We start from the raw sequence: 27883 nt of genomic DNA, 5'->3' as shown, positions 1-27883 counted from the left end.
CCCAGCTCAGCCAAAGCAAAGTTTCTGCCCAATGAACACACTGCACATTTAAATGCATAAAAACAGTGAAAAGATAATCATAAATAGGGATAAAAGTAACAATATCACATAACAGGAGTCATGACACCACAGGAAATATTTACTTAAATCCCACATCAAGCACATCAGCCAAAATCCACACACACACACACACACACACACACACACACACACCTCAATGGAAGATTTCATGAAGAGAAGAAAAGCTGTGAAAGAGTATTTAATAGGTCGCAAGTAAAGAGAAGCTCAGAGAATGTGACGGCACTTACCCCAGACTCCCCTGTCAAAACTACGATATCCAGATGGACTACAAAATGAGCTCAATGAGTTTTGAGCATTTTGTTGCAAAATTTTACTTCATTGTGAAGGTTGGAGTACTTCTTAAAGCGGGGTGGGCACCTCCAGGCCTCGAGGGCCGGTGTCCCTGCAGGTTTTAGATGTGTCCTTGAACCATCACAGCTGATTTAAATGGCTAAATTAGCTCCTTCAGTTCTCCAGAGGCCTGGTAACGAACTAATCATGTGATTCAGGTGTGTTGACCCAAGGTGAGATCTAAAACCTGCAGGACACCGGCCCTCGAGGCCTGGAGTCCGACACCCCTGTCTTAAAGGAACATACAACCTGTGCAGTTTCTCATTTTCCTTCCTGATCCAGTGGAGCTCCAGCTCTCGTCTTTGTTTGGATTCCTATGACAGTGTCAGGGCTCTGTGTGCGGGCAGGCGGAGGTGAGGATCCAAATGCAGGACTCAGAGACTGAGTGCAACGCAAAAACCACAGCTTTATTGCTGGCAGAAAACAAAACAGAAACCTAACTGGGAAAACCCACAAACTGGACACACAGGCAAAATCTGATGGTACAACCCGACACTGACACAAAGAAACATGGGGCTTAAACACACTAAGGAGGTCATCAAGGAATTAGAGACAGCAGGGGAACACAGCTGGGAGGAATGAGACCTAACGAGACAGGGGGAGCGAAGCTAGAAACACTGACATCAGACATAACCCTTCAAAATAAAACAGGAAACAATTCACATAGACAGACTAAGAAACATGGACTTTACACAGAGGGAACACACGGGCAGAGAAGACGAAGCACAGAACTAAACCTAAACTAAACATGAGGGCATAAGAACAAAACTTAAGAACTAAACCCTAAACCAGAATAAACTGAAACGTAGACTTATAATAATAATGAAAGCAGGATAACTAAAGAATCAGACATAAATCATAATACAGAAGAATACCAGAAACATAAGAAACTGAAAATGCTGGGTCAACATGACAGACAGAAGTCAAATTCCCTCCATTCGTCACTTATGACTGAAGCATGTTCAGTCACATGACTTAACTGGACTTTTTTCAGTCAACTGGGGTCACAATATTTTTGCCCATGAATACAATAATAATAGAATAAATTCATTTCTTCATTTCTGCATCTGTGTACTCCATGTCTCCATCTTTAAACTTTATATAACTTGAAGTCTCCCTTGCAAAACCTGAATGAGGCACTATGCTCGGATAAAGGTTTTGTTAATGATAGAGTGTGTTGTGTATATTTGACCTAGAATAAAATCTGCAATCCCTAGACAGTTTGTGAAATTTTATTAGAATCATTTATGATTTATTCATCAGAGAAATGAGGGCTGGAAGCAATCCATCTGCTGTGACTGAAGCAACAAAGACATGCAGGAGTGCCGAGGCGCTCTGGTTGGGCGTGCAGGGTCACGCTGCAGGAGGGATTTTATTCCAGTAAAATGAAGGTTAGTTCAACTTGATGCCAAATGAGCATCCCACCTGAGTGGAAGCCACAGCGGGAATCTGGACCAGCGGCCTGATGAATCACATTTAAACTTCATTTTGGCAGCGTAACACGCGCTACAGCCCACAGCTGCCTCATCCACACATCGCTGAGTGTGAGCCGACCAGTCGAGGCTCGACATGGGAATAGACGAGGGGGCAGAGGAGTCCCGGCTTCATAAACTCCCGCTGAACGTCTGTTTACTGACATCAGGACTGAGGGCAGAAAACAATACTGAGCCCCTGCTTTACTTGAGCTCGCTGCATGAAAATGGTAGCATAGAAATGTAAGTTACATAACTAAAGTCCTGAGGACGCAGAATATTCACTCTTGTACGACTTTGTTATAACCGCATGTTGGTATTTTTTTCCTTTTTCTGGAGCTTTATGCATCACTAATATCAGATCGGATGTTAACAGTTTTAATCACTGGGCACTTTTGCAGGTTATATATTTTAATTTGATCAATAACTTGAATGAATCACTGATTAAAATAACTCTAGTAATTCCATTTGAAGCAGCTGCAGCCTTGCTAACAGGATAGCGCATCTAACCACCAAGCCTGAAGCTTCCTCCACACTCTGCATCACCTGAGTCCTTGGATCCAGTTTGTGATATTATTTGAGAACATCAGGATGATCACTCCCAGATTTTCTTGTTCAAGCTAAATATGTATCTGAGAAGCAGCAAGAGCCAGTGTCCAACTCTGTGCTCCCACAGCAAGAAATCCTGCCAAACCTCCTCAATCCAAATCTGAACCCAACGCATCTAATAAAAGTGGGGATTCTGATTAAAAGGCACTTTTTGTGATAAAACTCTAACCCTAACCTCTACTTTTACTTAGTAAAGCTGGATTTTTACTCCCCCAGGGGACGAATAGGTATATACTAAAGTATGACCACTTTTACTTGCATTGCATTGCTTCCATCACTGGGCTTGCAGTTTAGCCCCTTATAAGAAATGAATCAGTGACACCTGTTTAATCTTATTTGGTATGCATTATTTAAACATCTGAACGTCTGTAAGCTGCTTTGCATCCCATTTAATTAGTCTCAACTTTGCTGTCACTGACCTGGGGTCTGCTCTGTAGTGGTCCCGACTGAATTAGCGTTAGAGCTCTAAATGTAGAGTCTCATAGTGCAAGATGTTGAGTAATGGCAGGTTGGCGGCTTGAACCCTGACTCCATCTGTCCCTAAATGAAAGTGACTTTGAGCAAGAGAACCACACCATCTATGTGAGCCTACATGAGAGGCACAGAGTGTTTTACAACCAGCTAAATAATAACAGTTGAACCATTAGGACACAAATCATAAGCTCTTTTCTCAGTTTTTAATATTATATAATGATGGAATAAAAGGTACATTTAAAAGGAGAATAAATCATCAATAACTCCATCTAGTGATATAACAGCAAAGCACAAGTATTTAGACATGACAATAAAACTGTAAAGTGACCCGAGCAGACTGCGGTTTAACACAGAGCTGAAGGAAATCACTAAAGCCTCAGGAAATACTTCAGATTAATGAAAAGATACAGTTAAATTTAGAAATATGATAAAAATATGATAAAGTCATTCAAAGAAAGATTGCAGGCTCCTCTCTGACAGTCCCATCGGCCGGGATGTCTCAGAGGAAATTATAAGAACCATCAAACAGGCAAAGTCAGGATTATCATAACACACCATCGTACAATAAAAACACAGTTAATATGCTAATGTGTGGCATTAGAGCTGCAATCATTAAATGATCAGTCCTCTGAGAGAAAATGAATCCACCCGCTCCGCAAACGGACATCTTCACGCATCTCAGCACCAAACAGACTAAACAGCTGATCAGGTTCAGAGGTGACTGGCTCATAAATTAATAGCTCAATATGGAAAATCCTGTTGTGTACATGTAGCCTCGGGGCTAGCTGAGGGGATTAGAGTCTGGGACTTACTACTGGGATGTCCTGATCATGTTTATTGACATGAGAAATGGTAGCCCTATATGGCTCTGTTCATGGTGTTAATTCTTCTAATCCCTATGGATTAATATAATAACCATACTTCTCTTTAAAAGACACTTTGTGTTCTTAAGTGATGTTAGCCATGCTGTGGTCTGTCTCTCTCTCCGGCTCCTGAATTCCAGCCCATGTCTTTATCGCTCTCTCCCTCTAAAGTTCTGATTCTCTTATTTCAATTGTAAATTTAAATTTAGGAATTTGTCCATAAAAACAGACAATGTTCTTTCATGATTCTGTCCATGGTGCTGAATATTACCATCTGACTTTCTGACCCCATAAATGCTGATTCTGAAATGTGTATGGCAGAAACCATATGAATCATAAAGCACATTAAGCTACTGTGACTCTGTCCTTTGTCCTAAAATAAGCCTGTAATAAGCTCTGTCTGTGTCTTTGTGACCCCCCCAGTCATGGCAACATTTTTAACTATATTTAATTTAAGGCCATAAAAACAATCAGTCACACCCGCCGTGACTCTGGTGCTCATGCTGGTCCAGCATTGTTCGTATGTAGTAGTTCTGTCCGTGGTGCTGAAGCCGGTATCCCCATTTCCCCTCAATGATTCACATATTTAACGATTTTTGAGCCATGTTTGAATCAACTCAGGTGTTGGTTGTTGAGTCTGTGACTCTGTCCGCGGTGCTGATCTCCATAATCTTCCCGCCGCTGAGAATCACCGTGAACAACCTCCGCCTCGCGTCACAGTGGTAAAGATGCCCTGCGTGTTGCAGCGATATTAAAGTGCTGCAGACACAAAAAGCGCCTGTCCTCGCGTGGAAATATAAACCCTAACTTAGTGTAAGTAAGGGAGTCCCGATCACAGAAGCGCGAGCACATCGACACAAAGTCACAGCAGGAACGTTCGAGACAGTCTGGAGGAGCCACGCGTGAATCATGATATGAATGATCTGAATATGTGGGGGTCGGGCTGGTCAGACCCGGGTTCTCGGGGCTCACTCACCTATGTTGATGTTAGTTGGGAAACTTGTGCCGCTGCAGAGCCCGAGCAGCAGCGGGAGCAGGGCCGAGGGCAGCGGGCAGCTCTGCGGCCGCATGGTTCCTCCTGCAGTCCCGGAGGAGCCGCCGTAATCCCATTCACAGCTGACCGGAGAGACGCTCCGCAGCCCGCGAGCACACTCACGTCCACCGGTAGCGCTCCTCTGTGTGTGTGTGTGTCTCGGAGTCCTTCCCTCTTTTCTAACATCCACACTCGGAGCGCAGAGCCGTGCTGCCGCTGAGACTGTACCTCTCTCACCCCCTCCACTCTCTCACCCTCTCTCTCTTTCTGCTGCGCACATCAGTCAGGTGTAGTTACACCAAAATCACTGCGTGACATTACTGTGAAACACATTTGGCCACACGACAAAAGGAGTTCAGCAGGTCAGATTTCTGTTGGTGAAGGATCGCCCGCTTCTCCCGCTGGTCACTGAGATTCACACATGTGCTAACTGTTTACACCTTTCACCGTCACGGGATCCGGTCAGTTAACAAACTTCAGTCTTTTCCTTCTAAACATTCCCATCCGGTGCGAGCAGGCTTCTAAGCTGCGCGGGGAAACCCGGTTGGATTTCAAGTCCCACGCCTTAACCACTCGGCCATCACTGAGGCAGCGCCTCTAACTGTCCTCCTAAAGCAGTGGTTATGGGTTCGAGACCCATCCTAGGGGTATATCAGCGTGACTGGAGCAGTGGATGTTTGGTGGAACAAAGAAAGGCAACTGCAGCCCTGAGAGCTTTTTGTTTTTCTTGGACTGACCTTCACAGAAAAGCCTGGTGGGAAACGGGTGACTTAGAACCATGAAAAGTTTAGAGCAAAGAGCAAAAACCTGCAGTTCCTCGAACGTCCACTTGAGGCTCCAACAGTGGAAAAACATTTATATTTTTCTCCAAAACCAGTTTTGGTTTTTGCTGCTAATTTAACATGGCTGCTGCTAGTTCACAACACACATGTTCTCCTAACACACCTGCTGACATTGTTCACAATCTTGCAGCCCTGCTGTTCTCTCATGTGTGTGTTTGTGTGCGTGTGTGTGAGAGAGAGTTAACCTCACTCTTCAGCCTCACACAGCTGGAAGTAAGGAGCTCACCTGAAGGCTCAGCTGATGCCTGAACTCACATCAGCATTGGAGAGGAACTGAAACAGAACCGTGGACCCAACTCACCAGAAACCTTTTTCCACCACGTTCTTTAATGTCATGAACTTTTGTTCAGAGTCCAACCAGAACGACTAGTTCTGACACAAAGCTTGTATTATTAGCTGTGTCGTTACATGTAGTCAGTGCTGTCTGAATGAAATCATAATTTTATCTCATCTTATCTAATGTGACCACAAACCCAAACTCAAATGGGTTTGCAGATGTCAACCTGTTGCTAAAACAGAATGCAGACAGAAGACAAACCAGTATCTTCTTTCAGCCAATCAGAGCTTTGCTCAGTCCCCAGGCTTTTAGCTTCAATCACAAGAACTGGGCTTATCCTGGGGCAGAGAAGGCAAAACGAAAACATTAAAAACTGTTCCTGTTCATTGTAACAAAGCACCAGCACAGTGTACATGTATGACCATGAGAACAGAGAATATGCGTGATTACAATCCTCACAAATCACTGAGCAAAATGAATAATGATGCTACAGGAACAACAGTAAGATGGGGATATCAGTCCATTCACTGGAGCTGCTGTGGCCTCAAACTGCAGCCACCAGCACATCGCCTTTCACCAACATACAGAGACAAAAGAAGAAACCACAAACTCTCTGTGTCTCCTACACAGGATTATTTATTTGCTTCCCTTCAGACAGGATTTAATTATACATATTTTAGACCAAAGAAAAAGGAAAGTGGGAGCGGACACCTGAGTTTCTCTGCAGTGACACACTGAGGGTGAGGCTGCGTGTGCGTCTCACTGAAAGCGTGGAAATGCCTGCTTTAGATGCTGATGTTTACAACATCACACACGTAGCTGCTGGACAGCAGCAGATAGAGGAGAGCTGTGGGAGCGAGGCCGCTTCACTGTCAGAAGTCGATCGTTTGTCGTGTTTCCTCTGGATCCGCCCACGCTGCCGTTGGCCTGCTTGCTGAGCACAGATAAATTAATTAGGCAGGGACTTGCATGAAAGGGGGTGGTCACGTTCCCCCCTCTCTTTGTTTTGTCTCCATAAATTGGTCGACTGAGAGTGAATAGAAGAGGATTATCAGCGTCCCCGTTACTCCACGTGTGGGCACATGTTGTAGGACGTTAACGGTGCGCCTGTTGTCCTCTGGTCCTGAGAAAGAGATTCTGATGGACTTTGAAGCTTTCGGGTGGGAAAAGTGACTTTAAATAAACCATGAAATGTTCACTAATTAATGTAACAGCAGAGTAGAAGAATCAAATCTAAAATGTTTGTGTCGTGATTGTAAAATGCGTCGATCCGATCGTTCAGACTGAAAAGTCTCAGCAGCTGTTGGATAAAACATAAAACATGTTCTGCTGGCAGAGTGAGGCACACCAGGAGCCTCTGAGGCTGATCACAGCAACTCTGCGCTCTGCACTTTAAAGCCTTCGTACACTCGAATCACTCTCAGACTGCCACCGGGTCCCAGTTTAGATACTTCTGTTAGTACACTTCCACATAGTACAGCATGTCCTTTTTACTTATTAAGCTCTTTACTGTGTTATCGGGACTGAGTGTGAAGGCCTTGTTGGATCTGCTCCGTTGTTATTTTCACAGGTTTGCTTTCTGAGGGCATCAACGTCCTCAAGAACTCATGAGATGCAATGCGTAGCTGCATGACATCCCCGACACAACTCCGACAAAGCACCTACACGTATGAGCTTCAGTACACGTATGTAACATCCAGAAGTGTACAAAAAGGCCTCTTGGACCTGCACCCGACACCCGACAGGAAGTTTTATTTAAGTTAAAAGAGTCTCTTTTTGTTCAGTTAGATTTTGCTTTCAGTCCAGTTTCCTGTGGCCATTTTTCATTTTGAAGTCTGTGCTGTGGTTATTTTTAAGGGTTAGTACTGATGTGATGCAGCATCATAACAGTGGAAACACTTCTCAGATTGATGGCGCGACTCAAAATTTGTCTAAGAATAAAGATTCTTGTTTCTGTTTGATGGTGGTCGCCAGAGAGGAGGGAAGCTGACCTGTTAGACACACCAGAGCTGCAACGTTAGCCACCCATTAGCAGTGTGGTGGCTGTCCTGACGCATTATTACAAGGTGGCACCAACCGACAGTTCAAAGCCGTTTCATCAGTAAATGTTGTGTAATATCATTAAGATCACAGCAGTAAAAGCAGCGATTGTCATTTTTCTCTTTTTTTGCCTCCTCCTTGATTCAACTCTAATTAGCGCCATGTGTAATTAGCTGAAGCAGCACATGCAGACAGGCATCTGCTTTATCTATATGAGCTACATCAAATGGTCTAATCTGAGTCCATGCGCTGCCTGCGCGCTGACAGGAGGACGTGATTGGTTGACAGGATGTTTAGCGATAATATCTGAAGGATCTGGCTGTGATAGGAGTCTTTTAGCTCAGAAAAATGGAGACGTCTGTCAGACGTGACTCTTTTCCTCATTGTGCTGATTTCCAGCTGCAAACCAATTTCATTACACACTGACAACAGCTGGAGGTCAGAAGAACTGAGGCATCCTGCGGCTCTAAAGCCTGTCTGTGATCGTGGATATAGACTCAATTAAAACTGTGCTTGTTTTGTTTTCGTTCTGTTTGACTGCGTCTTTAGGCAGAGCTACTTGTGGTCAGACACATTACTGTTGGATTGTGTTACATTTATAGTCTTGAGAAAGCAACACAAAGCAAAATAAAATTATTTTAAGAAATCATGTCAATTCAGTTTTTATGCAGCGTCAGTCATCTCAAGGTAATTTATATTTCAAAGTAAAGCAACAGTCAAACAGTCCCAGATGAGCAGCACTTCCTTTGAACAGGAAGAGATCTCTGCAGAACTAAGATGTCCTGACTGATTGGAGGTTGAGGGGAAGGACAAAACAGCTTTGTCTTCTAACATTAATCACCTTCTTTAAAGTCACCCTACAAAACTCTCATCAGTGTCATATACCTGCATTCTTTTTGATGGTCTGCAGGGGGCGACTCCTCTGGGTGCACAACGACTTCCAGTTGTAGACAGATATTTAAAACTAAGCGCTGAAAGTGTGTTTTTATAGAAGTCTGTAAGATTACAGCCCACGGCTCCTTTGTTGAGTAAACTGAGGTTATTGTTAGTGTCCAGGAGGACGATAAAGCAGGGAATGTTTGTTCCTCTGTTTCAGGGTCAAAACCACCCTCTGCTCACCGTGTCTGACACTCAGCTTAAAACTTAACAAGAAGATTAACCAATATACAATGCCATGGTGGCACCATCAATATCATATATATCACTTTTTATTCACCCCAAAGCAATTAGACAATCCCAGACGAGCAGCACTTGGCAAAAGTGGGGAGACAGAACTCTCTTTTAACAGGAAGAGACTTCCAGCAGAACCAAGGACGCACTGAGTAGGACAGTGGCTCCCAAACTTTTTTTGTTAGGCCCCCCTTTGTTTTACAAGAAAACTCTTTGTGTGATTATTTAACGTGTACCGTAGTTTTCGGGTCCTAAACCGCTACTTTTTTCCCACACTGTGAACACTGCGGCTTATACTGACGTGCGGCTAGAGCCTTTTTTTTTATTCATGCGGCCAAAAACATTTTGCCTGGTAACAGTAGACCAATAAAATTGATAAGTAGTTGTTTGTTGTTTGTAAAAAAAACATAAGCAACGTAATTTGTGTGTTACTGATACGTACGTGTACTTACAGGTAGCTGTGTTACAGGCGCTGTTTGAGGAAAAAGAGCATTTCCAGTATGTATTTTTGTATGTTACCATGTTTATGTTACCTTACGGATTAAATTAAACGTTAAAAATCCTCACGTGTAATATTTCTGTGTAAATATCTCATATTACGAGTGAAACGCATACGGCTTAAAATCCGGTGCGGCCTGTACAAGTACAAGATGATTTTCTTTCTAAAATTAGAGCATGCAGCTTTTAATCAGGTGCGCTCTGTAGTCCGGGAATTACGGTAGTTGTTTTTTCCTGTGTAATAATGTTCAACATTGCTATCAATACATTTCTCAAAAAATGCCTCTCTGTGCAAAATGGGTTCAAAAACATAAACAGCTGTGGGATCCTGTTTGTCTGTGATTTAGACAAATCGTGGCAGGATCAGCCTGATGTTATTTGTATCCAGCTGTAACTTTACTGTATAAAGAGCTCACATCTCCAACATGTCAGGAGTAGTTAGTCATTACAACAAGTGTTTGTGAACTAAAAATCAAGAATGTGGGATCCTGTTTGTCCGTGATTTGAAGAGCCCAGCGCTGCTCCTGAAGAAGGGGAAACTAATTCTGCAGGGAGACCTCCCTCGGCACTTGTGCAGGTGAAGCCAAAGGAAAGATTTGCTTCACCAGATTTTCTAGTCTTTGTCTTAGAATGAAGTTGGTTTGGAAACATATTCAGCGATGCTTCATCTCCTGCTCTGCGTTTGTGTGGGCGCCCCGTCAAAAACCTGTCCATGATGCTAGCAGTGTCCAAGCGTTCTTTTTTTCGTCTTTCTTTTTTTTTTCCTTTTCATGTCCCCCCCCCCCCACTGCAATGGCTCTGCCTACCCCCCCCCCAGTGGGCGGGCCCCAGACTTTGGGAGCCTCTGGAGTAGGACTCCCTGATTTGGGTGTAAAAATTAAGCAAGAAGAAACTTAAGCCTGATCTTGCCTCTAACATCCTACGGACCCCAAACCACCATTTACACATATTACAAACAAGCATAACTGTTAACTTTGTGGTGAGTGTCACAAAACCAGTGAAATATTTTCTGTTCATGCACACGACAAAATCTTTATCTGCTTATTGTAATTATTTCAGGTTTTTGTCAGTGTTCTGAGGTAAACTCTTCACTTGTTCTCTGTTTCATTCTGGTCTTTATTACATTTTGTGCTTCGAGCTGTTTGTCAGACATGAAGCTCAAACCTGCTGCAGTTTAGAATCCTGCTTTCACCCTCAGGTCAGAACTACTAGGTTTCTATATCGTACATTATGAGATCTAAAGCAGCTGGAAGGCTCGTAAAAGAATCATGCTTTTCATGTGCAGTTTTCCATCGAGCGTGATGTGAAAATGAATAAATGATGACTGCATTGTGCCCACACAGCTTTATTGTTCCTGTGCAGAGTGAATGTGATGCTCAGATTCACCTCCTGTGAGTGTAAATCATAGATGTGCTCGATGTGGAAGGAGAGCGTACCTACATCTTGTCCTTCAGTGCCCAACCCCTGACCCATAGCCTCCACCCTCAGTCTCACCTGTCCCCACTACATAACATTCATCATGTGACCTGCAGAAACCCCTCCAGACATAACACACAACAGATCTCTGTTTCATCCCAGAACTGAACTGAAACCACTACAGAGCCACACCCAATGGGACAAAGCATGACGGGAAAATCCTGCAGAGCTACTGATGATCGCCAAATGTTTTGTAAAATTCACATTTTGCCGTTCTTTCTTTAACTTTTGGAACTTTGCAGCTTATTAATTGACAACGAAAAAAGTTTATTGAGAATCATTTCAGTTCTGTTTAGTTTTATTTATAAAGGAGGAATTCACATCAACAGTTGTCTCCTACAGTATCAGAACACACACATTTATGCTTTTCTGTTTTGGGAACATTGGGAGGAGCTTGGGGTGGATGGATGGATCAAAAAAACATTGGCTTGTAAGACAGGAAATTGCTGTTTATTTAAACCTTATTGTGATACTGAAGAAAACATTAAAACATATTTACTGTCATCCAAATTCTAAATGGTCTTTTTATGTAATTTTTAAAAGCATATTAATTTATTTTTGATTGAGTGACACTTGATCAGTTTAGTTTCATGTGTAGAAGCACGACTTTATCGTAGCCTTGACACATCGAACTTTTAACAGTCATTGGTTTTATCAGAGGGGTCGAAATGGAGCCATGTAGGAAAATAAATGGCATCTGTTGGGTCTGAGCTTCCACAGGCCCCACTGGTTTAGAAACTTAATCCCGTTAACGACAAGGAAGCAAGACAAACAGCGATTTTACTTGCGCAAGGGAATGATCTCAGAGCAGCCCCTCTGCCCTCGGTCAGACCCCTTCGACCCCGGCCTCCGCTTGCCGCCTTGTATTGAAAACAGTTACAGTACACACAAGCACAACCCATTGTAACCCCCCCCCACCCCCGCCCCCACCCCACCCTATGGTTCTAAAAGATAAGGTACTACAGGGAGTGCAGAATTATTAGGCAAATGAGTATTTTGTCCACATCATCCTCTTCATGCATGTTGTCTTACTCCAAGCTGTATAGGCTCAAAAGCCTACTACCAATTAAGCATATTAGGTGATGTGCATCTCTGTAATGAGAAGGGGTGTGGTCTAATGACATCAACACCCTATATCAGGTGTGCATAATTATTAGGCAACGTCCTTTCCTTTGGCAAAATGGGTCAAAAGAAGGACTTGACAGGCTCAGAAAAGTCAAAAATAGTGAGATATCTTGCAGAGGGATGCAGCAGTCTCAAAATTGCAAAGCTTCTGAAGCGTGATCATCGAACAATCAAGCGTTTCATTCAAAATAGTCAACAGGGTCGCAAGAAGCGTGTGGAAAAACCAAGGCACCAAATAACTACCCATGAACTGAGAAAAGTCAAGCGTGCAGCTGCCAAGATGCCACTTGCCACCAGTTTGGCCATATTTCAGAGCTGCAACATCACTGGAGTGCCCAAAAGCACAAGGTGTGCAATACTCAGAGACATGGCCAAGGTAAGAAAGGCTGAAAGACGACCACCACTGAACAAGACACACAAGCTGAAACGTCAAGACTGGGCCAAGAAATATCTCAAGACTGGTTTTTCTAAGGTTTTATGGACTGATGAAATGAGAGTGAGTCTTGATGGGCCAGATGGATGGGCCCGTGGCTGGATTGGTAAAGGGCAGAGAGCTCCAGTCCGACTCAGACGCCAGCAAGGTGGAGGTGGAGTACTGGTTTGGGCTGGTATCATCAAAGATGAGCTTGTGGGGCCTTTTCGGGTTGAGGATGGAGTCAAGCTCAACTCCCAGTCCTACTGCCAGTTTCTGGAAGACACCTTCTTCAAGCAGTGGTACAGGAAGAAGTCTGCATCCTTCAAGAAAAACATGATTTTCATGCAGGACAATGCTCCATCACACGCGTCCAAGTACTCCACAGCGTGGCTGGCAAGAAAGGGTATAAAAGAAGAAAAACTAATGACATGGCCTCCTTGTTCACCTGATCTGAACCCCATTGAGAACCTGTGGTCCATCATCAAATGTGAGATTTACAAGGAGGGAAAACAGTACACCTCTCTGAACAGTGTCTGGGAGGCTGTGGTTGCTGCTGCACGCAATGTTGATGGTGAACAGATCAAAACACTGACAGGATCCATGGATGGCAGGCTTTTGAGTGTCCTTGCAAAGAAAGGTGGCTATATTGGTCGCTGATTTGTTTTTGTTTTGTTTTTGAATGTCAGAAATGTATATTTGTGAATGTGGAGATGTTATATTGGTTTCACTGGTAAAAATAAATAATTGAAATGGGTATATATTTGTTTTTTGTTAAGTTGCCTAATAATTCTGCACAGTAATAGTCACCTGCACACACAGATATCCCCCTAAAATAGCTAAAACTAAAAACAAACTAAAAACTACTTCCAAAAACATTCAGCTTTGATATTAATGAGTTTTTTGGGTTCATTGAGAACATGGTTGTTGTTCAATAATAAAATTATTCCTCAAAAATACAACTTGCCTAATAATTCTGCACTCCCTGTATGTGTGTGTGTGTAAGCATGTGAGTGTGTGTGTTTGTGTGACCTCCTGCCCACAAAAGGGTCATAAAAGCAGGACGCTTACTAAACAAGCAAACAGAACCCTCACACAGGATGTGTCCCTGTAATAAAACACTACAGCCTCCCCCACCAACAGGCTGGGGAGGTCAACAGGTCAACATCAAAGAATGTCTTTGATCCTATAGTTTGAACTAAGACTTACAAATTTAAGTAACATAATGACAACATTTAACAATTTGACTCCAACAGCATCCTCATTCATTTCTTCTTTAGTTATGTTTCTACAAACTTCTGCCAAAGGACCACTAAACATTAATTTATCCTCTACATAAAATATTACTTGCTGTATTTTGCAGTTTAGCAGAAAAGTTCAAATCTATTTGACCCACCAGCCTCTTCCCTGTATCATCATATAAAACTCCTGCAAGGCCATTGCTGCTATTGATTTTGGCTTTCTGCATCTGGCCTCCCTCGTGGAAGCTAAAGTGAACTGAGCTGCAGTACCTCATGATTTCAGGACTCTTTTTCTTTGCTTAAGAGAGTCGCTGTACAGTGAGCTGTCTCAGGAAACTTGGAAGGATGTAAAATAACTTTCTGGTAACCTTAAAAACTTCTGGTCGTGAAAGATGTTAGCAAGTCAGTGACACACTAGAGGGAGATGTGTCCTACTCAACTGCTTCTGTCTGGAGAGATGTGACTGTGGTGGGTGAGCCCATCGCCGATCGTTTTTAAAAGGGCGATTTATTTATTTGCCCATGAGTAAATTTACTAATAACGATGGAGCTAATAGAGGCAGTCAACAGGGAAAAAAAAATAGCACTGTTTTAACAGCACCGCGGAAGCTGGTGATAGCCTAGCATACTCAACCAGATGGTGGACACATACATGCTCATGCAAGTTAGTCATGTTTGCGTATGTTGCTCGCACTATATGTCTGCACAAGCGGCACACGGCTTTGGTTACATCCTTAGGCTTACCTCTTTTATCCTAAATCGGCGACTTTATATGTTTTAGTGCTGTCAGCATTAACACGCCGTCATCATGACTAACACGATTAACAATTAACCCATCTGTGCACAGACTGAGTCAAAATCCCTGAAATGTCTCTGTCAATGCATTTCGGGCAGTTTGTCCAACGTTTGTTCATTCTGCGCTCCACATGGGTTGAGCGTGTTGAAAATTTCAATCACCTTAATCGTGATGACCGCGTTAACGTGTCATGAGCAATATGATCATGCATGGACTGATCTGTGTCGCAAACGCACAAATCAGTCCATGCATCATCACATTGCTCCGCCCATCAAAAAGTCTGCGCGTGCATATATGTATATATATCACCCATTGTTGATTATTGGACTGCCGATTGTAGGTTGGAACATTTTTACGTCGCCCAACCCTGGGCGGTTATGCCACGAGTGTTATTTTATCACAAGGCCCACATGTGATGTGAAGTGTCAAACCAAAGCGATCATTTAACACCTATTAAAAATATGTTTTACTTTATTTACTGCAAGAAATCCAACAACGTGAGAAAATGTTCACGTGTAATCCATCATGTGTTGATAAGACAGACGATCTGAGATGTGTTGAGTCCCTGGGGTGATTCACTGTAGCCGACTTCTTCATAGAGGAAGTGGAAAACAAAGGTCTGAGTTCTTACAGTACAAGCCAGCGTTCAGAAATGTGGGTAATAACCTAGCCTCAGGTAACCATTCACACCTTCACACCATGACTCACGTGATGACACAGTATGAGAGGTTAAAGACCTGAGCTTTCAGACTAATCAGCTTTTAGAGCTGAGGCCGTCTCTCAGCTGAGAGTGAGATGTTTCAAGAACCTGAAGGAGGAGACTAGGTTTCAGTTTCAAGCTGGATCCCTGGGTTTTGCCACTTCTGGCCTCTAAGGACATAAAAGTTTTGGTAATATATTAAAATGTTATCAGTGTGATGCCAGCTTTAATAAGAAGATAAAGTATTATTTTATACATGAAATCAAATAACACTGGCTTGGCAGAAAAAAAGTCATTCTGCAGGGAGTTGATGGGATATGTAAAAGAAAACCAATAAAGAGAATTTAGTGTCACATTAAAAAACACTGAAGATGCTCAGAAAGTGACTGCAAACATATGAGAGTCATTTTTTTTACCCATCAAATTTCCAATAAAATGCAAACTGCAGCTCCGAGCCCGCCTTTGTCTCTGTACGCCATTTATCGAGCTGTAATGACAGTGTTTGTATCATGATCGAACATTTAACCCTGAGTTCCTTAAAAGCCACTTATAAACTTTGAGGCTGAGGTTCAGGCAGAGGGGCTGAAAAACGGGTCAAGCAGGTAAAACGGGAAGTGGGACACACTGATTACGAAACACTTTTGCTCCATCGGTTATGTAGAAGGCTGATTTTGTTTGCTGTTACTTGAGACATAATCAGATGTCTCACTCTCACACCAGTTTTGGAAATCAAAGCCTAATTGTCCTAAATCATGTCAGCATGTCAGCATGTCAGCGAAGGCTAATTACCACAAACTTTACAGGAACTTCCTCCTCAGGGATTCTTCTGTGAAGCCTCCAACCTGCATCAACCTCTCCATCCATCAAGGTGGAGGTAAAGAGATGCTTATTTCAGCCCTCAGAGTAAATCTGCTGAATCTGTCATACAAGCAAAAGCTAAACTTTCACCCTTTGCTCCTGTTAAAATGTTGTAACTTCTTGTGATGTATTGCCTGTTCAGCACTGACTGTTCATGATAAACTGGCCCAGTTTCAATTACTGAGCTCGGTGTAGCTACAAGTCATCACTGTGAGGCAAGAGCAGACTATGAGCTGCCGTAGCTGCTGTATTCTCGGAAGCTCCACCCACCAGCTGTCCTCATCTCATGAGGGGCACCCAATCAGAGGAAACCTGGCAGAAAGGGTGAGGAGCTGAAATGTTAATGTCTTAAATGATGTATTTTGAGTTAGTTGTGCAACTCTAAATCTGTTTTATTTCTGGATTTGTGTTGGGCACATTTTTGGTTGGTGTTGAACTCCACCTCTTGTTGCCATCCTGTGAGATTTACATAGACACGGTATAACTAGTGTGACTGAGAGGAGTCATATCCCGCAAAATAAGACAAACATCCAGAAACTGTGAGAAAAGTTAAAAAAGGAAAAACAAGGAAAGCTGCCAAGTGTCACAAGATTGTGAGCGACTGTTCCTCTAATGCTGCACCCAAAGACCTGAGGAAAGCAGGAAGCTTGCAGCAGCCCGGTGATTTATTCATGGCCTTTCTTTGCATTAAAGCCGTCACAAGGCATCAGTGGGCCGCTGTGCTGCTCAATCCTGGGTCACACATTCAGATCCAGCTTCTGTTCGTATCAGCCTGAACTGTTTATCAAAGCACTTTTAACAAAAGCACTTAAGACAAAAAAGCACTCTGCTGAGCTGCAAAGGCCAGAAATAACAACACGTTACGGAAAAACGAGCTCAGAAGATTTCACCGCAGAAGAGAAGGCGAGCTGAGCCGAAATGAGGTGAGCTGAGGACATCGCCGTGTCCCTCGGTCTTTCTGTCTGTCCTCGCTCTCCATCTGTTCGCCAGCTTTTTGTTCTTCAAACCTTTAGGATCACGTTAACTCTGCTAAAAACAAGAATAAACCTCAGGAACATAAAACTACCGCACTGGATAAAAACTCTTCAATGGAAAGTCGGAGGAGCCAAACATCCATCACTGCCTCCAAAAATATAATTCAAAACAAGAGTGTGAGAAAACATTAATACTCTATTAAAATGTTTTTACATGAAGGTGAGAGAAACGAGATGTGTTCATCTACACAGCAGAGGTCCTGAGATTTCAGCTGAAGAGGAAACATTCAGGTTACAAACAGCTGACGGCTCAAACTGAGCAGCCTTCAGGTGCATCTGCTCGACTGTGTGTTCAGCAGAGCTGTGACCATAGCAAACGTGTCTGCTCTGTGATTGAGGATTGAACAAAATGCTGAATAAATGCTGAAAATAAAATATTGTTATATCCTTTTGTCTACATTTAATTGAAATTTAAAGGAAGTCTTACTCCTCCATACATCTGAAACTCCTCGGATGAGCAGCAAACCTCTCTGTGAGGCAGCAGCGCTGTCAGCCTTCCTTTTCTCCTTTCCTTCCATCTGCCGCTCGTTTCTCATCTCTCAGCTGGAGAGAGGGCGTGTGGGCGGAGCCCTGCTCGGGTTCTTCAGTCATTGCATTCTTATGAGTGCTCTTTGCTCCGGTTTCCGTCAGCGCACTGATGTCGACTTCCTCCTGGAGAAACCGCTGCTTCCAAAGCTGAAGAAAAATCTGCAAGACTGTAAGAGAAAGACACCTGCACCTGTGGAACTCACTCACCTGTTACTCTGAAGCTTTGTGGGTGGAAAAGGAAGGAAATCATTACCTGCCTGTGACTCACCCGCCTGCCCACTTTCCTCCTGTTTATTCTCCTGAGTCTGCTGATTTCTCTCTGAGCCTACACAAGGGAAGGAATGCAGGTAAGAAGCTAGACTACACCCTCCCCTCTCGTCTCACATGTTGGTTCCTCTCTGGCATAATCGAGGTCCTGGACAACAGGCTGTTTCATGCTTCTGTTGGTGAGCGCTGCCTCCAGAAGACTTATCATTCAAAACGAGTGAACTTGTCTCATCTGTTCCTGGGTCCAGTCTTAACCCCACATCACGTGTCGCTCTTCCACCAAATGTAAGCTTTAAGGGTTGATTTAAAACATGCTACTGGATGGAGGTGACGTCTGGGTCAGTAACACTTCTCTCGATGAGTTTAGGGTCTTAGTCACGAGTTTCAGGTCTGGTTGAGTCCAACATGATGTTCATTTTGGAAATCAAGGTCTCTGTTAGAGTAAAATGGGCAAAGCAGCAACGGAACACATTATGTTTCCCACATACTGGAGAACCATTCTACTTCCTGTTAGTCCAATTGTGTGGGGAAATGGCTGCAGTTCACCCAGGAGGCCAGCAGGGGGCTGTCTAATGAAAATGAGCTCAATAGCTAGAATGAACTGAACCTCACCAAAACAGTTTTCACAAAAACATTCATTCAAACTTAAAGGATTCAAGTGCAGCAAAAACATGTATTTGTTTACATTTTGTCCATAATGGTCCTTTAACCCTTTAAAGTTGTGCAAAACAGAGCGGCCACGCTAACTATTTTTATATGGCACGGTAAATGGCCTGTATTTATATAGCACTTTACTAGTCCCGAAGGACCCCAAAGCGCTTTACACATCCACCCATTCATCACACACATTCACACACAGGTGATGGCAGCTACATTGTAGCCACAGCCACCCTGGGGCGCACTGACAGAGGCGAGGCTGCCGGACACTGGCGCCACCGGGCCCTCTGACCACCACCGGTAGGCAACGGGTGAAGTGTCTTGCCCAAGGACACAACGACCGAGACTGTCCAAGCCGGGGGTCGAACCGGCAACCTTCCGATTACAAGGCGAACTCCCAACTCTTGAGCCACGATCGCCACTTTTAAATCCCGGTAGCACTGCAACCTCGTAAGCTAGCGCAATAATTTCATTTGCATATGAAACCGGAGGAGTTGTACTTACATCTTATGCCATCAGCTTGTCCTAAGTCACAGTTTCCTTCCACATGTAGCTTTGCAAAAACTGCATAAAAAGCACTTGCAGCAACAAAAACGTGTTGCTTGCAGCTTGTGTTGGTGTGACACCTGCAGAGCTCACAGAAAGATGTTTCACTAGAATGAAACCTGATAAAAAAAAAACTTGAACATTGAAGCAGTTGTTTTTGCTCTGATTTATAGAAATATAATTTAAAAAAATTCTCAGATATGCCACAAAATGTACGTTTTTAATAATCAGAGAAATGTTTACTGAGTTGACATAACTGTACTTTTTTTTTTTTTTTTTGCAACCAGAGTAGTCGCCCCCTCCTGGCTCTTAGAGAAAGAATGGAGATTTAAAATACAGCTATGACCATCTTCTATAACAGTACACGTGAGCGACGAACTGTTAGTGCAGAAAAACATCTGATCTTTGGTTTGATTCATTTCCTCCACTGTGTTTTTGTGAATCTTCACCTCCTGCTTGAGGTTACGTGAGGATCGGTCCGAGGCGTCGGGGAAGGTGAGCAAGCCTGAGCTTCATAAAACACACGACAGACTCAAGTCTGGCCCTCTGAGCTCGGGGTTAAATTTCAGATGTGGTCAGTCAGGCGCAGCACTTATTTCTTTAAATTTCCATCCTCTCCTTCCATTTTCACGCCTGCGAGCAGGAGCAGCGCAGACTGCATGAGTCGCTGTTCTCAGGGGTGCCACTTGTCCTCCATATCAAAATAGGCTTGTTTTTTTAAACAGAAAACTGGTCTTCTTTCCAGTCCTTCCTTCCTTTCTTTCTCTGTCTCCTCCGCCTGCAGGAAGCAGAAAAAAAGACTTCCCTTCACCGGCTCTGCTGTCAGCAGGAGTTAGTGGATAAGTGGAGGAGAGAGAAGAGGTGAGAGGAGGAGTATATATATTTCTGGGTATTTTTTAAGGAGTAGGAAATGACTATTGTGAGACCTGTCGAGAAAACGAAGGCAGAGAGAAGGAAGGAGATGAAAATTTTAAAAATAAGGAAAGCTTCTCTCTCCTCCCAGCGACAGTTTGAAACATCAACATAGAAATAACATTTAACGAACACGACGCTCATTTCCTTTGGAGCAGGACATGACTTCAATTCATCACCTTCTTAGCTCCACTCAGTGGGTCTCGAACTTCTTCCAGCTTTAGAAGCAAAAAACAGGCTTACACCAAAACAGAGAGACTTTTTCTAAATACCTGAAAGTCTCAGGTGTTTAACCTTTGAACATTTCCAGACTGTGAGCTCCCAAAGTCAGACTCAGATCAGCATCATCGTCTCTTCTGTGGCAGGCATGTTGCAGAAACTCACAAGAATATTCTCCAAGCGTGACATCCTGATGCACTTCAGCCCCAGGAACACCCATAACACAGTCCTGATATCTGTTACCACAACCCATGTGACTCACACAGGGGGTCGGTGACTCTCAGGTCCACCTTAAAGGTGACAGCCTGGAAGAAGAAGCCTCTTGGATGAAAAGTGAAACCTTTTTACTAACCTAACCTGCAGGTGCTTTCTTAAAACCTCAGACTACCAGGAGCAACATTAAGGTCTGTGTGGAAGTGGGTGAAGAAAAAATAATGAACTTTAACGGAACAAAACAACACAAAAGAGGAAGACCAAGGCTTCACTTCTGCTCAAAAAGAAAAACGAAGAAAGCTCAGTTTACTGACCAACCGCTGAATATCCTGGAATCAAAAACAGTGATTTCTGCTCAAACCGAGCACTGAGAGCAGTCATTGCTGCATGCCTCCCTCTGATGGATACTTCAACATGCAGACAGTACTTGGGGATCAAACTGTTGACCTACCAGAATAATAAAGATGGCTTACTCCAGCTTGGCGGCCTCACCAAACCAAAAACACAGCGATCACCTGTGTGAAAGGTGTAGCAGTGAAGACTAATCCCTGACCCAGTCTGCAGCTACAGCAGAAACTAGCAGTGTCTCAAACCTCATTACAGGTGTGCACGGTGGCTGCACACAGAGCCGAAGCACCACTGCGAGACTGAGACGAAGCCGCGCGCTCTCATTAATGAACACTGACAACAGTCAGAGCCAACGAGCAGCAGCACGCACTCTCTGAATCCAAACCGAGCCAACTACCTGCTCGGCTCTTCAGCAGCTCGTGTAACCGGTGATGCAGCTTGACTGGAGCGGGGCTTTGGGCACCAGTCCAATCAGCTACAGTCGGGACGGAGGAGGAGACTGAAAGGGCATCCTGGGTAAGCCTCAAACACACCAATTAGCAAGGAGAGTACAAACTACAAAGAGTGTGTGACAGTGAAAGAAACTGAGGGAATACAGAGGGCTGTGAGAGCCTGTGCTTCACTACAAACACACTCGTTACACAGAGAGAGAGAGCACAGCTGTGTGTGTGTGGGGGTGGGGGGGGGAGACAGGCAGAGATTAATAATAACTAATGATTAAATGCAGAACAGTGTATAAGCACGCAGTGAGTGAGAAACTCCACCAAAGAAGAAACCCCCAGTGCATCATGGGTATTCCCCAGCAGCCTACACCTGTTGCAGCATAACTAAGGCAGGATTCAGGGTCACCTGGTCCAGCCCTAACTATATGCTTTAGCAAAAAGGGAAGTTTGAAGCCTGATCTTAAAAGTAGAGATAGTGTCTGTCTCCTGAATCCAAGCTGGAAGCTGGTTCCACAGGAGCTGAAGGTTCTCCCTCCACTCCCAGCCCTGTTCTCACTTTCTACTTTTGCTGTTTGTGGAAACACTTCTGCAGTTTTTGTCGTCATATTGTGACTAGTTATGTCCGGAGACGTAACGTTGCTGTTTCAGGCATACTGGCTGGGTTGTTGCAGTGACTAAAGCTAAAGCTAACTGTGATCGGGAGTGTTAAAGATCTGCTCAACCTGAAGGACAAGGCTGTTTAGCAGAGACATCCATCCTGCAAATACTGACAAAGAAGCACAACAAAGGAAGAAAGACAGAGAGAAGGAAGGAGATGACCTTTGAACATTTCCAGACTGTGAGCTCCCAAAGTCAGACACAGATCAGCATCAGCAACATGACTGCAGCTTCACTCTGAAATCCACCTGCACAAAGGTTCAGGTGAGGGTGTAGCTGCTGATGGCAGGTAGAGCAGCAACATGAAAGCTGACAGCGCCGTCAGTCAGCATCAAGCACCGCCTCGTTTTTCCTCCCGAGTGCGCGCAGTGGCCGCTTAATTGGCCCAAGATGAGAAAGGGTCGATGAATAGACCGATGATTTCCACCAGGCAGCGCTGCCTGGCTCAAAGGCCCGTTGGTGAGCGAGCGCGTTTTGGTTCCAAGAGGAGTTGGAGGAGAAGACGTGTAAAACGACCTCTTCGAGGCATTCTGGGGGGAAAGTGCTTCCTGTGATAGTAATTCAGCTTTATTAGTTAGACATCTAGGTCAACACACATCCACACGTCACACGCACATTTATTTCTGTGTAGCGTTTCCTTTGTTGCATTCCTGCGTCTGCTTTACTCGACTGTGTATCATCACGCGTGCAGGAACATGTTTCAGGAGGAGAGTGTGGTGGTCGTGCTGCTCACCTGCATGTGCACGTTCATATTTAACAGCTGACAGATCTGAGACCGCTCAGGTCCACCTTCAGCAGTCTTGGAACAGCAGGGTTAAAGTTCGTGCACAGCGAGGACACCTCCCTCCTTCATCTTAATCTGCACAGCTTCCAACTGCCTCAGACGGGATGAAGGAACAGCTGCCGTATGCTCAGATGCGCCGGTGCTTGTCTGTGGTGCGTACGGTACTGTGGCGTGCAGAGGAATGTTTCTGTGTCTGACGCTGTGAAAGTGTCTGCTGAGGAAAACAAACACTGTCTCTGAACCAGCAGTTATCTGTTCCGTCTTGTCAAACCATTAGCAGCCAATCAGCTTTAAATTATCTAACAATTGCTTTTTATGCCAGTTGTCATGGCAACCACAGCACTTTCTGAAGCCATTTGATGGTTTTTAGGCGCCTTCGGGAGTTTTTTTGGGGGCCAACTGTACTGTGCTGATGATTTGCAGATTTACTGGGCCTTAGATAAATACAGAGAGAGCAGCAGAGGCTCACACACACACACACACACACACACACGCACACACACACACACACACACACGCACACACACACACACACACACACGCACGCACAGACACACACACACACGCACACACACGCACGCGCGCACACACACACACACACGCACACGCACACGCACGCGCACACACACACACACACAGCTGCGGGCAGGAGTGTTTTAATCGTCAGATCTGCAGGAACAGTTGTGTGTTCTCACTGAGCTGCAGGTCTGCAGGGAGCAGAGCGGAAACCAGCAGCACAAAGGTCGCTGGTTCAATCCCCTTTATCCCTGACAGAGGACAAAAGAAGCTCTTGTGCTCCCTCAGCAGACTTCAGTCTGTGCTCCTTTTTATAAATCTACCCCAGTGGATGACAGCTCCTAATCTTTTTCATATTAAAACTTTACATATAAACTATTACTATTACTCATATTCAAAAAGCTGTGAAACACTCTACTGAAACCAATCTGAGAAACTAAGAGAAGATCTTTCTTATCTTTCTGCTCTTCCATCATTTTTGTCTCAGATAACAATGAGTCTTTATCCCAAATGAGCTCACATCTGCCGTTGTCTCTGGGCCACGTTTGGCCTCGATTGTTTGTGCTTTTCTCAGTGAAGTCTAGAGGAGCCCAGATTGAGAGTCGTATAATAAAATACTTTCAGTTTGCCAACATTTTGTAATATTTTATGCCCCCTTCATCAGCCAGAGTTCATTATTAAAAAAATAACTCCAAAGTGAATCAAGAGTTGTGGGTACCTGTTATGCTCTGGAGAAAAAAATGAAGCACTTTGATGACACATAACTTTACTGTATATGTATACATATATACTTCCGCTCAGGAGAAAAGAGTGCCATGCGTGCGTATATGTGTGACGTGGAAGCCCGGTGTTTATCAGAGATCTCAGGACTAACATGCACAGGCATTATCGCTCGGTCAGCACAGCGACTCACAGGTCCTCAGTTATTCAGTGTGTGTGTGTGTCTGTGTCTCACACTGGATGTGACAGCCTCAGCTCATAAAGTAAAGTGAGAGGTTGAGACAGAAGCCGGTGCTTAGTTAGACTGAACATTGATCCACTCTGACGGAAACCTCACTTATGAAATCATCTCATGCCAAACATATGAAGACAGAAGTCCCGTCTTGTTCCTGTCACGCACACCCCAGACTATATATGGATGGGCTGCCCAGGTAAGATACCATCTACCAAACATTAACTAATCTATTTTTTATATCTATCTGAGAAAACAAAACAAAACAAACAAACAAACAAACAAAAACTAATCCATAATCCCTTCAATCTTATTTTGAAAATCCCTGCTTGCCAGACAGCTTCCTTTCTTGTGTTTCCATATCGGCAGACCAACCTGATCGCTGCTGCTTCATCTTAGTTGCACATCTGTCTTTTGAGCCTGGCTGTGTAGTAATCTGGCAAACAAAGCACAGACTGAGACAAAAGCACCAACCTCTGTGAGCTGAAGCGCTACTCTAACCAGAAGCTGCGGAGAAACACTTCTTGTGCTCCGAGCTTAAGCTCAAGCCGGCAGAGGAGAACAGGGCCTACAAACTCCAGTCCTAGATCAGGAAGATGGAGGCCATCCATGGGTTGAGGGGTATTTATTGGGACCCTGTAGAAGACGAGATAAATTGGACCGTCGTTGGACCAGAATAAAAGTTACTGCTCTGTCAGCTGATTCTGCACTCGTCTTGGACGTCTTCACCTTTCTGCAACAATTATAAAATTATAATGCTTCTACAACCTCCTCTTACAAAGATAAATATAAACTTTGCTTACTTCCTAATGCCAGCTATATCACACTAAGTGCAGATGTTAACAGATCACAGAACAGTGGAAGCAGAATCTCAGTCTCTATCAGTCTCCCATCAACAACTAGCAGTTTTTCCACAATGGAAATGCACAAACATCTCCACTGTTAAATAAAAAAATGGCTTCCTTGCTTGACAAGCTCCAGACATTTTAAACAGGATCTGCAGATACCCATGACAATGAACGTTTCATATAGATTTAAGTGGCGCCTTAATCCACAGTAGTTGATCCTGTTACAGAGACAGTAAACTGAGTCACACTGATTTAAAGGGTGGAAATAAACAGGCGTGAGAGGAGCTGTACAACAGAACACTATTTGAGATGAAGGAGAGCGTTCACCTTCACTTTGCCGTGTTTTAATTGAGGTTTAGTTTTCGTTTTCAATAGACAGGCACTGCTTGCCCTGCTGGAAATTTGTTCAGCGAAAGACAAAGTAAAACAACAACTTCTTTTTTAAAAATATTCTCTCTCTGCTTTCCTGACTTTTGATTTCATTAACCTTTAGAATCAGATGTTTAAACGCGGTTATTAAAATGCATTTTGGACTGTAAAGTCTTTTATCGTGTTTAAATTGAATGTATCCTGTTTTCAGAAAACACTGAGCTTCAGTTTTTATAATAATTGCTACCATGACTCTGTCATATCTGTGTAATCACTAAAATTCAAGTGCACTTTATTTCTAATCAGAAAAAGAAAAAAATTTAAACTGAAATGGCTCCAATGGAAGATAGCAAAGCAAAGGCAGGAGCTGAAACTCTTATTTAAAAGCTGCAGATGAAAAATGGGACACAGGGCTGAGGCCCTATTCTAATAGGCCACAGTGGCGTGATCTCCTCTACACATAACAACTGCTGCAAAGTGTATTTATCATCTGCTACATGAGCTTTGGTGATGTATAAAAGAATCTGTATTGCTACCAAAGGGTTGTTGATCTACTTTCAGGAACAGTTTGAGGCATTTAAAGCTCAAACAGTTAAAGACTTATGATACTAGGAAAACATTTGGGACGGCTGTGTCGGCGGATCTGCTATTTCCAGTCTTGATGCTAAGCTAAGCTAATTACCCTCTGGATGCAGCTTCATATTTGGCTCAGAACCATGACAGTGGTATCAATCTTCTCATCTAAGCCTCGGGGAGAAAAGCATTAAACTTATTTCCTTTGCCTGACGTGTGAAATCAACATCAGAAAAAAAACACTTGGAAGCAAACCTAATTTAAGTCAGAGCCAGAAGCTTCGTCTCCACCCTTCCTGCGGTGTTCAGAGCATAACAGTGTGATTTTCTACCAAATGCAATCAAACAGAACAACAAAAGGCAGTAATTCTGCTCTTCTGGTTCAGCGCCTCACAGCCGTGAAGTGCAAAATGAGTTTAGAAAGCCAGCGAGAGCCTGCTTCTGAGATCCATCTGACTCACAACATGGAAATTCATCACAGCATGGCAGCACCTGGAAATTGGTCTCATGGCAGGGGTGCTGCACTCCCCTCCAGTACTCAGTATGGAAATGGGGAATGATCATTAGGACATCAAATTGGATTGCAGAAGTAGAAAAGCTGGAAGGAATTTCAGCTGTGGCTTCTTTGACTACAAAAAGCTGCTGCTTGACAGATTGAATTACAGCCCATAATGGGAGAGGATTAAAGCCATGCAAATGGAGCAGCGATGCTGTAATGAAGGCGAAGCTGTCAGACCAAAGACTCACCGCTCACAAAGAGGAAAATCTAACAGGAGATCAAATGTAGAGCTTACAAATGCAGAATGCATTCAGGTGCAGACAGGACATGATGGCTTATAGGACACGCTCAGGGGCCTCAGCAGTGCTCGCATCTAAAGAGCCTGTTTCATCCCAAGTAATAGAAGTAGCCTCATTTTGCCCTGATAGTCCACCTCCCTCCTTGATGTCTGCATCAACAAGTCATGTTTACACATCACTCCTGATATCGAAGGTTTACCTAAATATTTTGGCTCCTTCACTTTCTGTGGCACCACAATCGGCTCCTCGAGCAAAGGAATGAATCCCAAATCACTAAACAACATCTGTCCACTGTCGAGATATTAATGTTGGACAAAAAATCATAATCCCAAGTATTTAGGTCAGTATTAAATCTCCATTTTTATTGGTAATAATAACTTCAGTAAGTTATCTAAAAACACGTCTTATTAAAGGGAATTCCCTTGAACCATAAATATATTTTGAATTTTTAAGTAAGTGAAAAATAGATTTAGAAGTTGGAGGATGTTCCTGTACAGAGTTAGAATTGGTAGTTAGTTATTTCCAGGTGTTTTTATCATAAAGCATGCTTCACATGGGGAAATGCCTCTGCAGGCACGCTGCCACCTCGGGATGTTTACACGGCAGCAAAGATGGGCCCAAGTAAGGACAGGAGCCTCAGGGTGAGCAACACGGAGCTGAAGTGGACAGCCAACCGCTACCTTCCATTAAAGTGAACTGAGTTTAGCTGCTGATATTAATCTTTCCACGGGTCCAACTCTTCTTTAGAAGATTTCACTTCCTCTTAGGAGATATTTTACCAAAGATGTTAGTGTCCTTGGCTGAGCTGAGCTAAACAGCGAGCTAGCTCAGCCTTTTAGGAGGGAGTGTAAAAGAACGGGCTTCCCTCCATTTATAACACAGGAGAAAAAAATAGGAGGTTGTAATTGGTTGAATGTGGAAGAG

General features: G+C 43.7%; 2 protein-coding genes across 6 annotated transcripts in view; one reads left to right on the top strand and one right to left on the bottom strand.

Annotated features, from left to right (window-relative positions):
- LOC120734028 (glutamate receptor 1-like) overlaps nucleotides 1-5195 on the bottom strand; it is a 103112-nt gene extending 97917 nt beyond the window's left edge. For 2 of the 5 annotated variants that reach the window (XM_040032585.1, XM_040032586.1), the window contains exon 1: nucleotides 4806-5195. In XM_040032585.1, the coding sequence (XP_039888519.1) occupies nucleotides 4806-4899 (94 nt within the window). In that variant the 5' untranslated portion in view covers nucleotides 4900-5195. The remainder of the gene's footprint in view (nucleotides 1-4805) is intronic. The other 3 variants (XM_040032587.1, XM_040032588.1, XM_040032589.1) reach the window with 2 other exon arrangements.
- LOC120734041 overlaps nucleotides 1-27883 on the top strand; it is a 299153-nt gene that overhangs the window by 155805 nt on the left and 115465 nt on the right. The window lies entirely within an intron of this gene.

The sequence above is a fragment of the Simochromis diagramma genome, unplaced genomic scaffold, assembly GCF_900408965.1.
Source record: "Simochromis diagramma unplaced genomic scaffold, fSimDia1.1 OVJJ01000216.1, whole genome shotgun sequence".
NCBI classification, from domain to species: Eukaryota; Metazoa; Chordata; class Actinopteri; order Cichliformes; family Cichlidae; genus Simochromis; species Simochromis diagramma.
The sequence above is the reverse complement of the archived record's forward strand: the minus strand, read 5'-3'. Positions and strand labels throughout refer to the sequence as shown.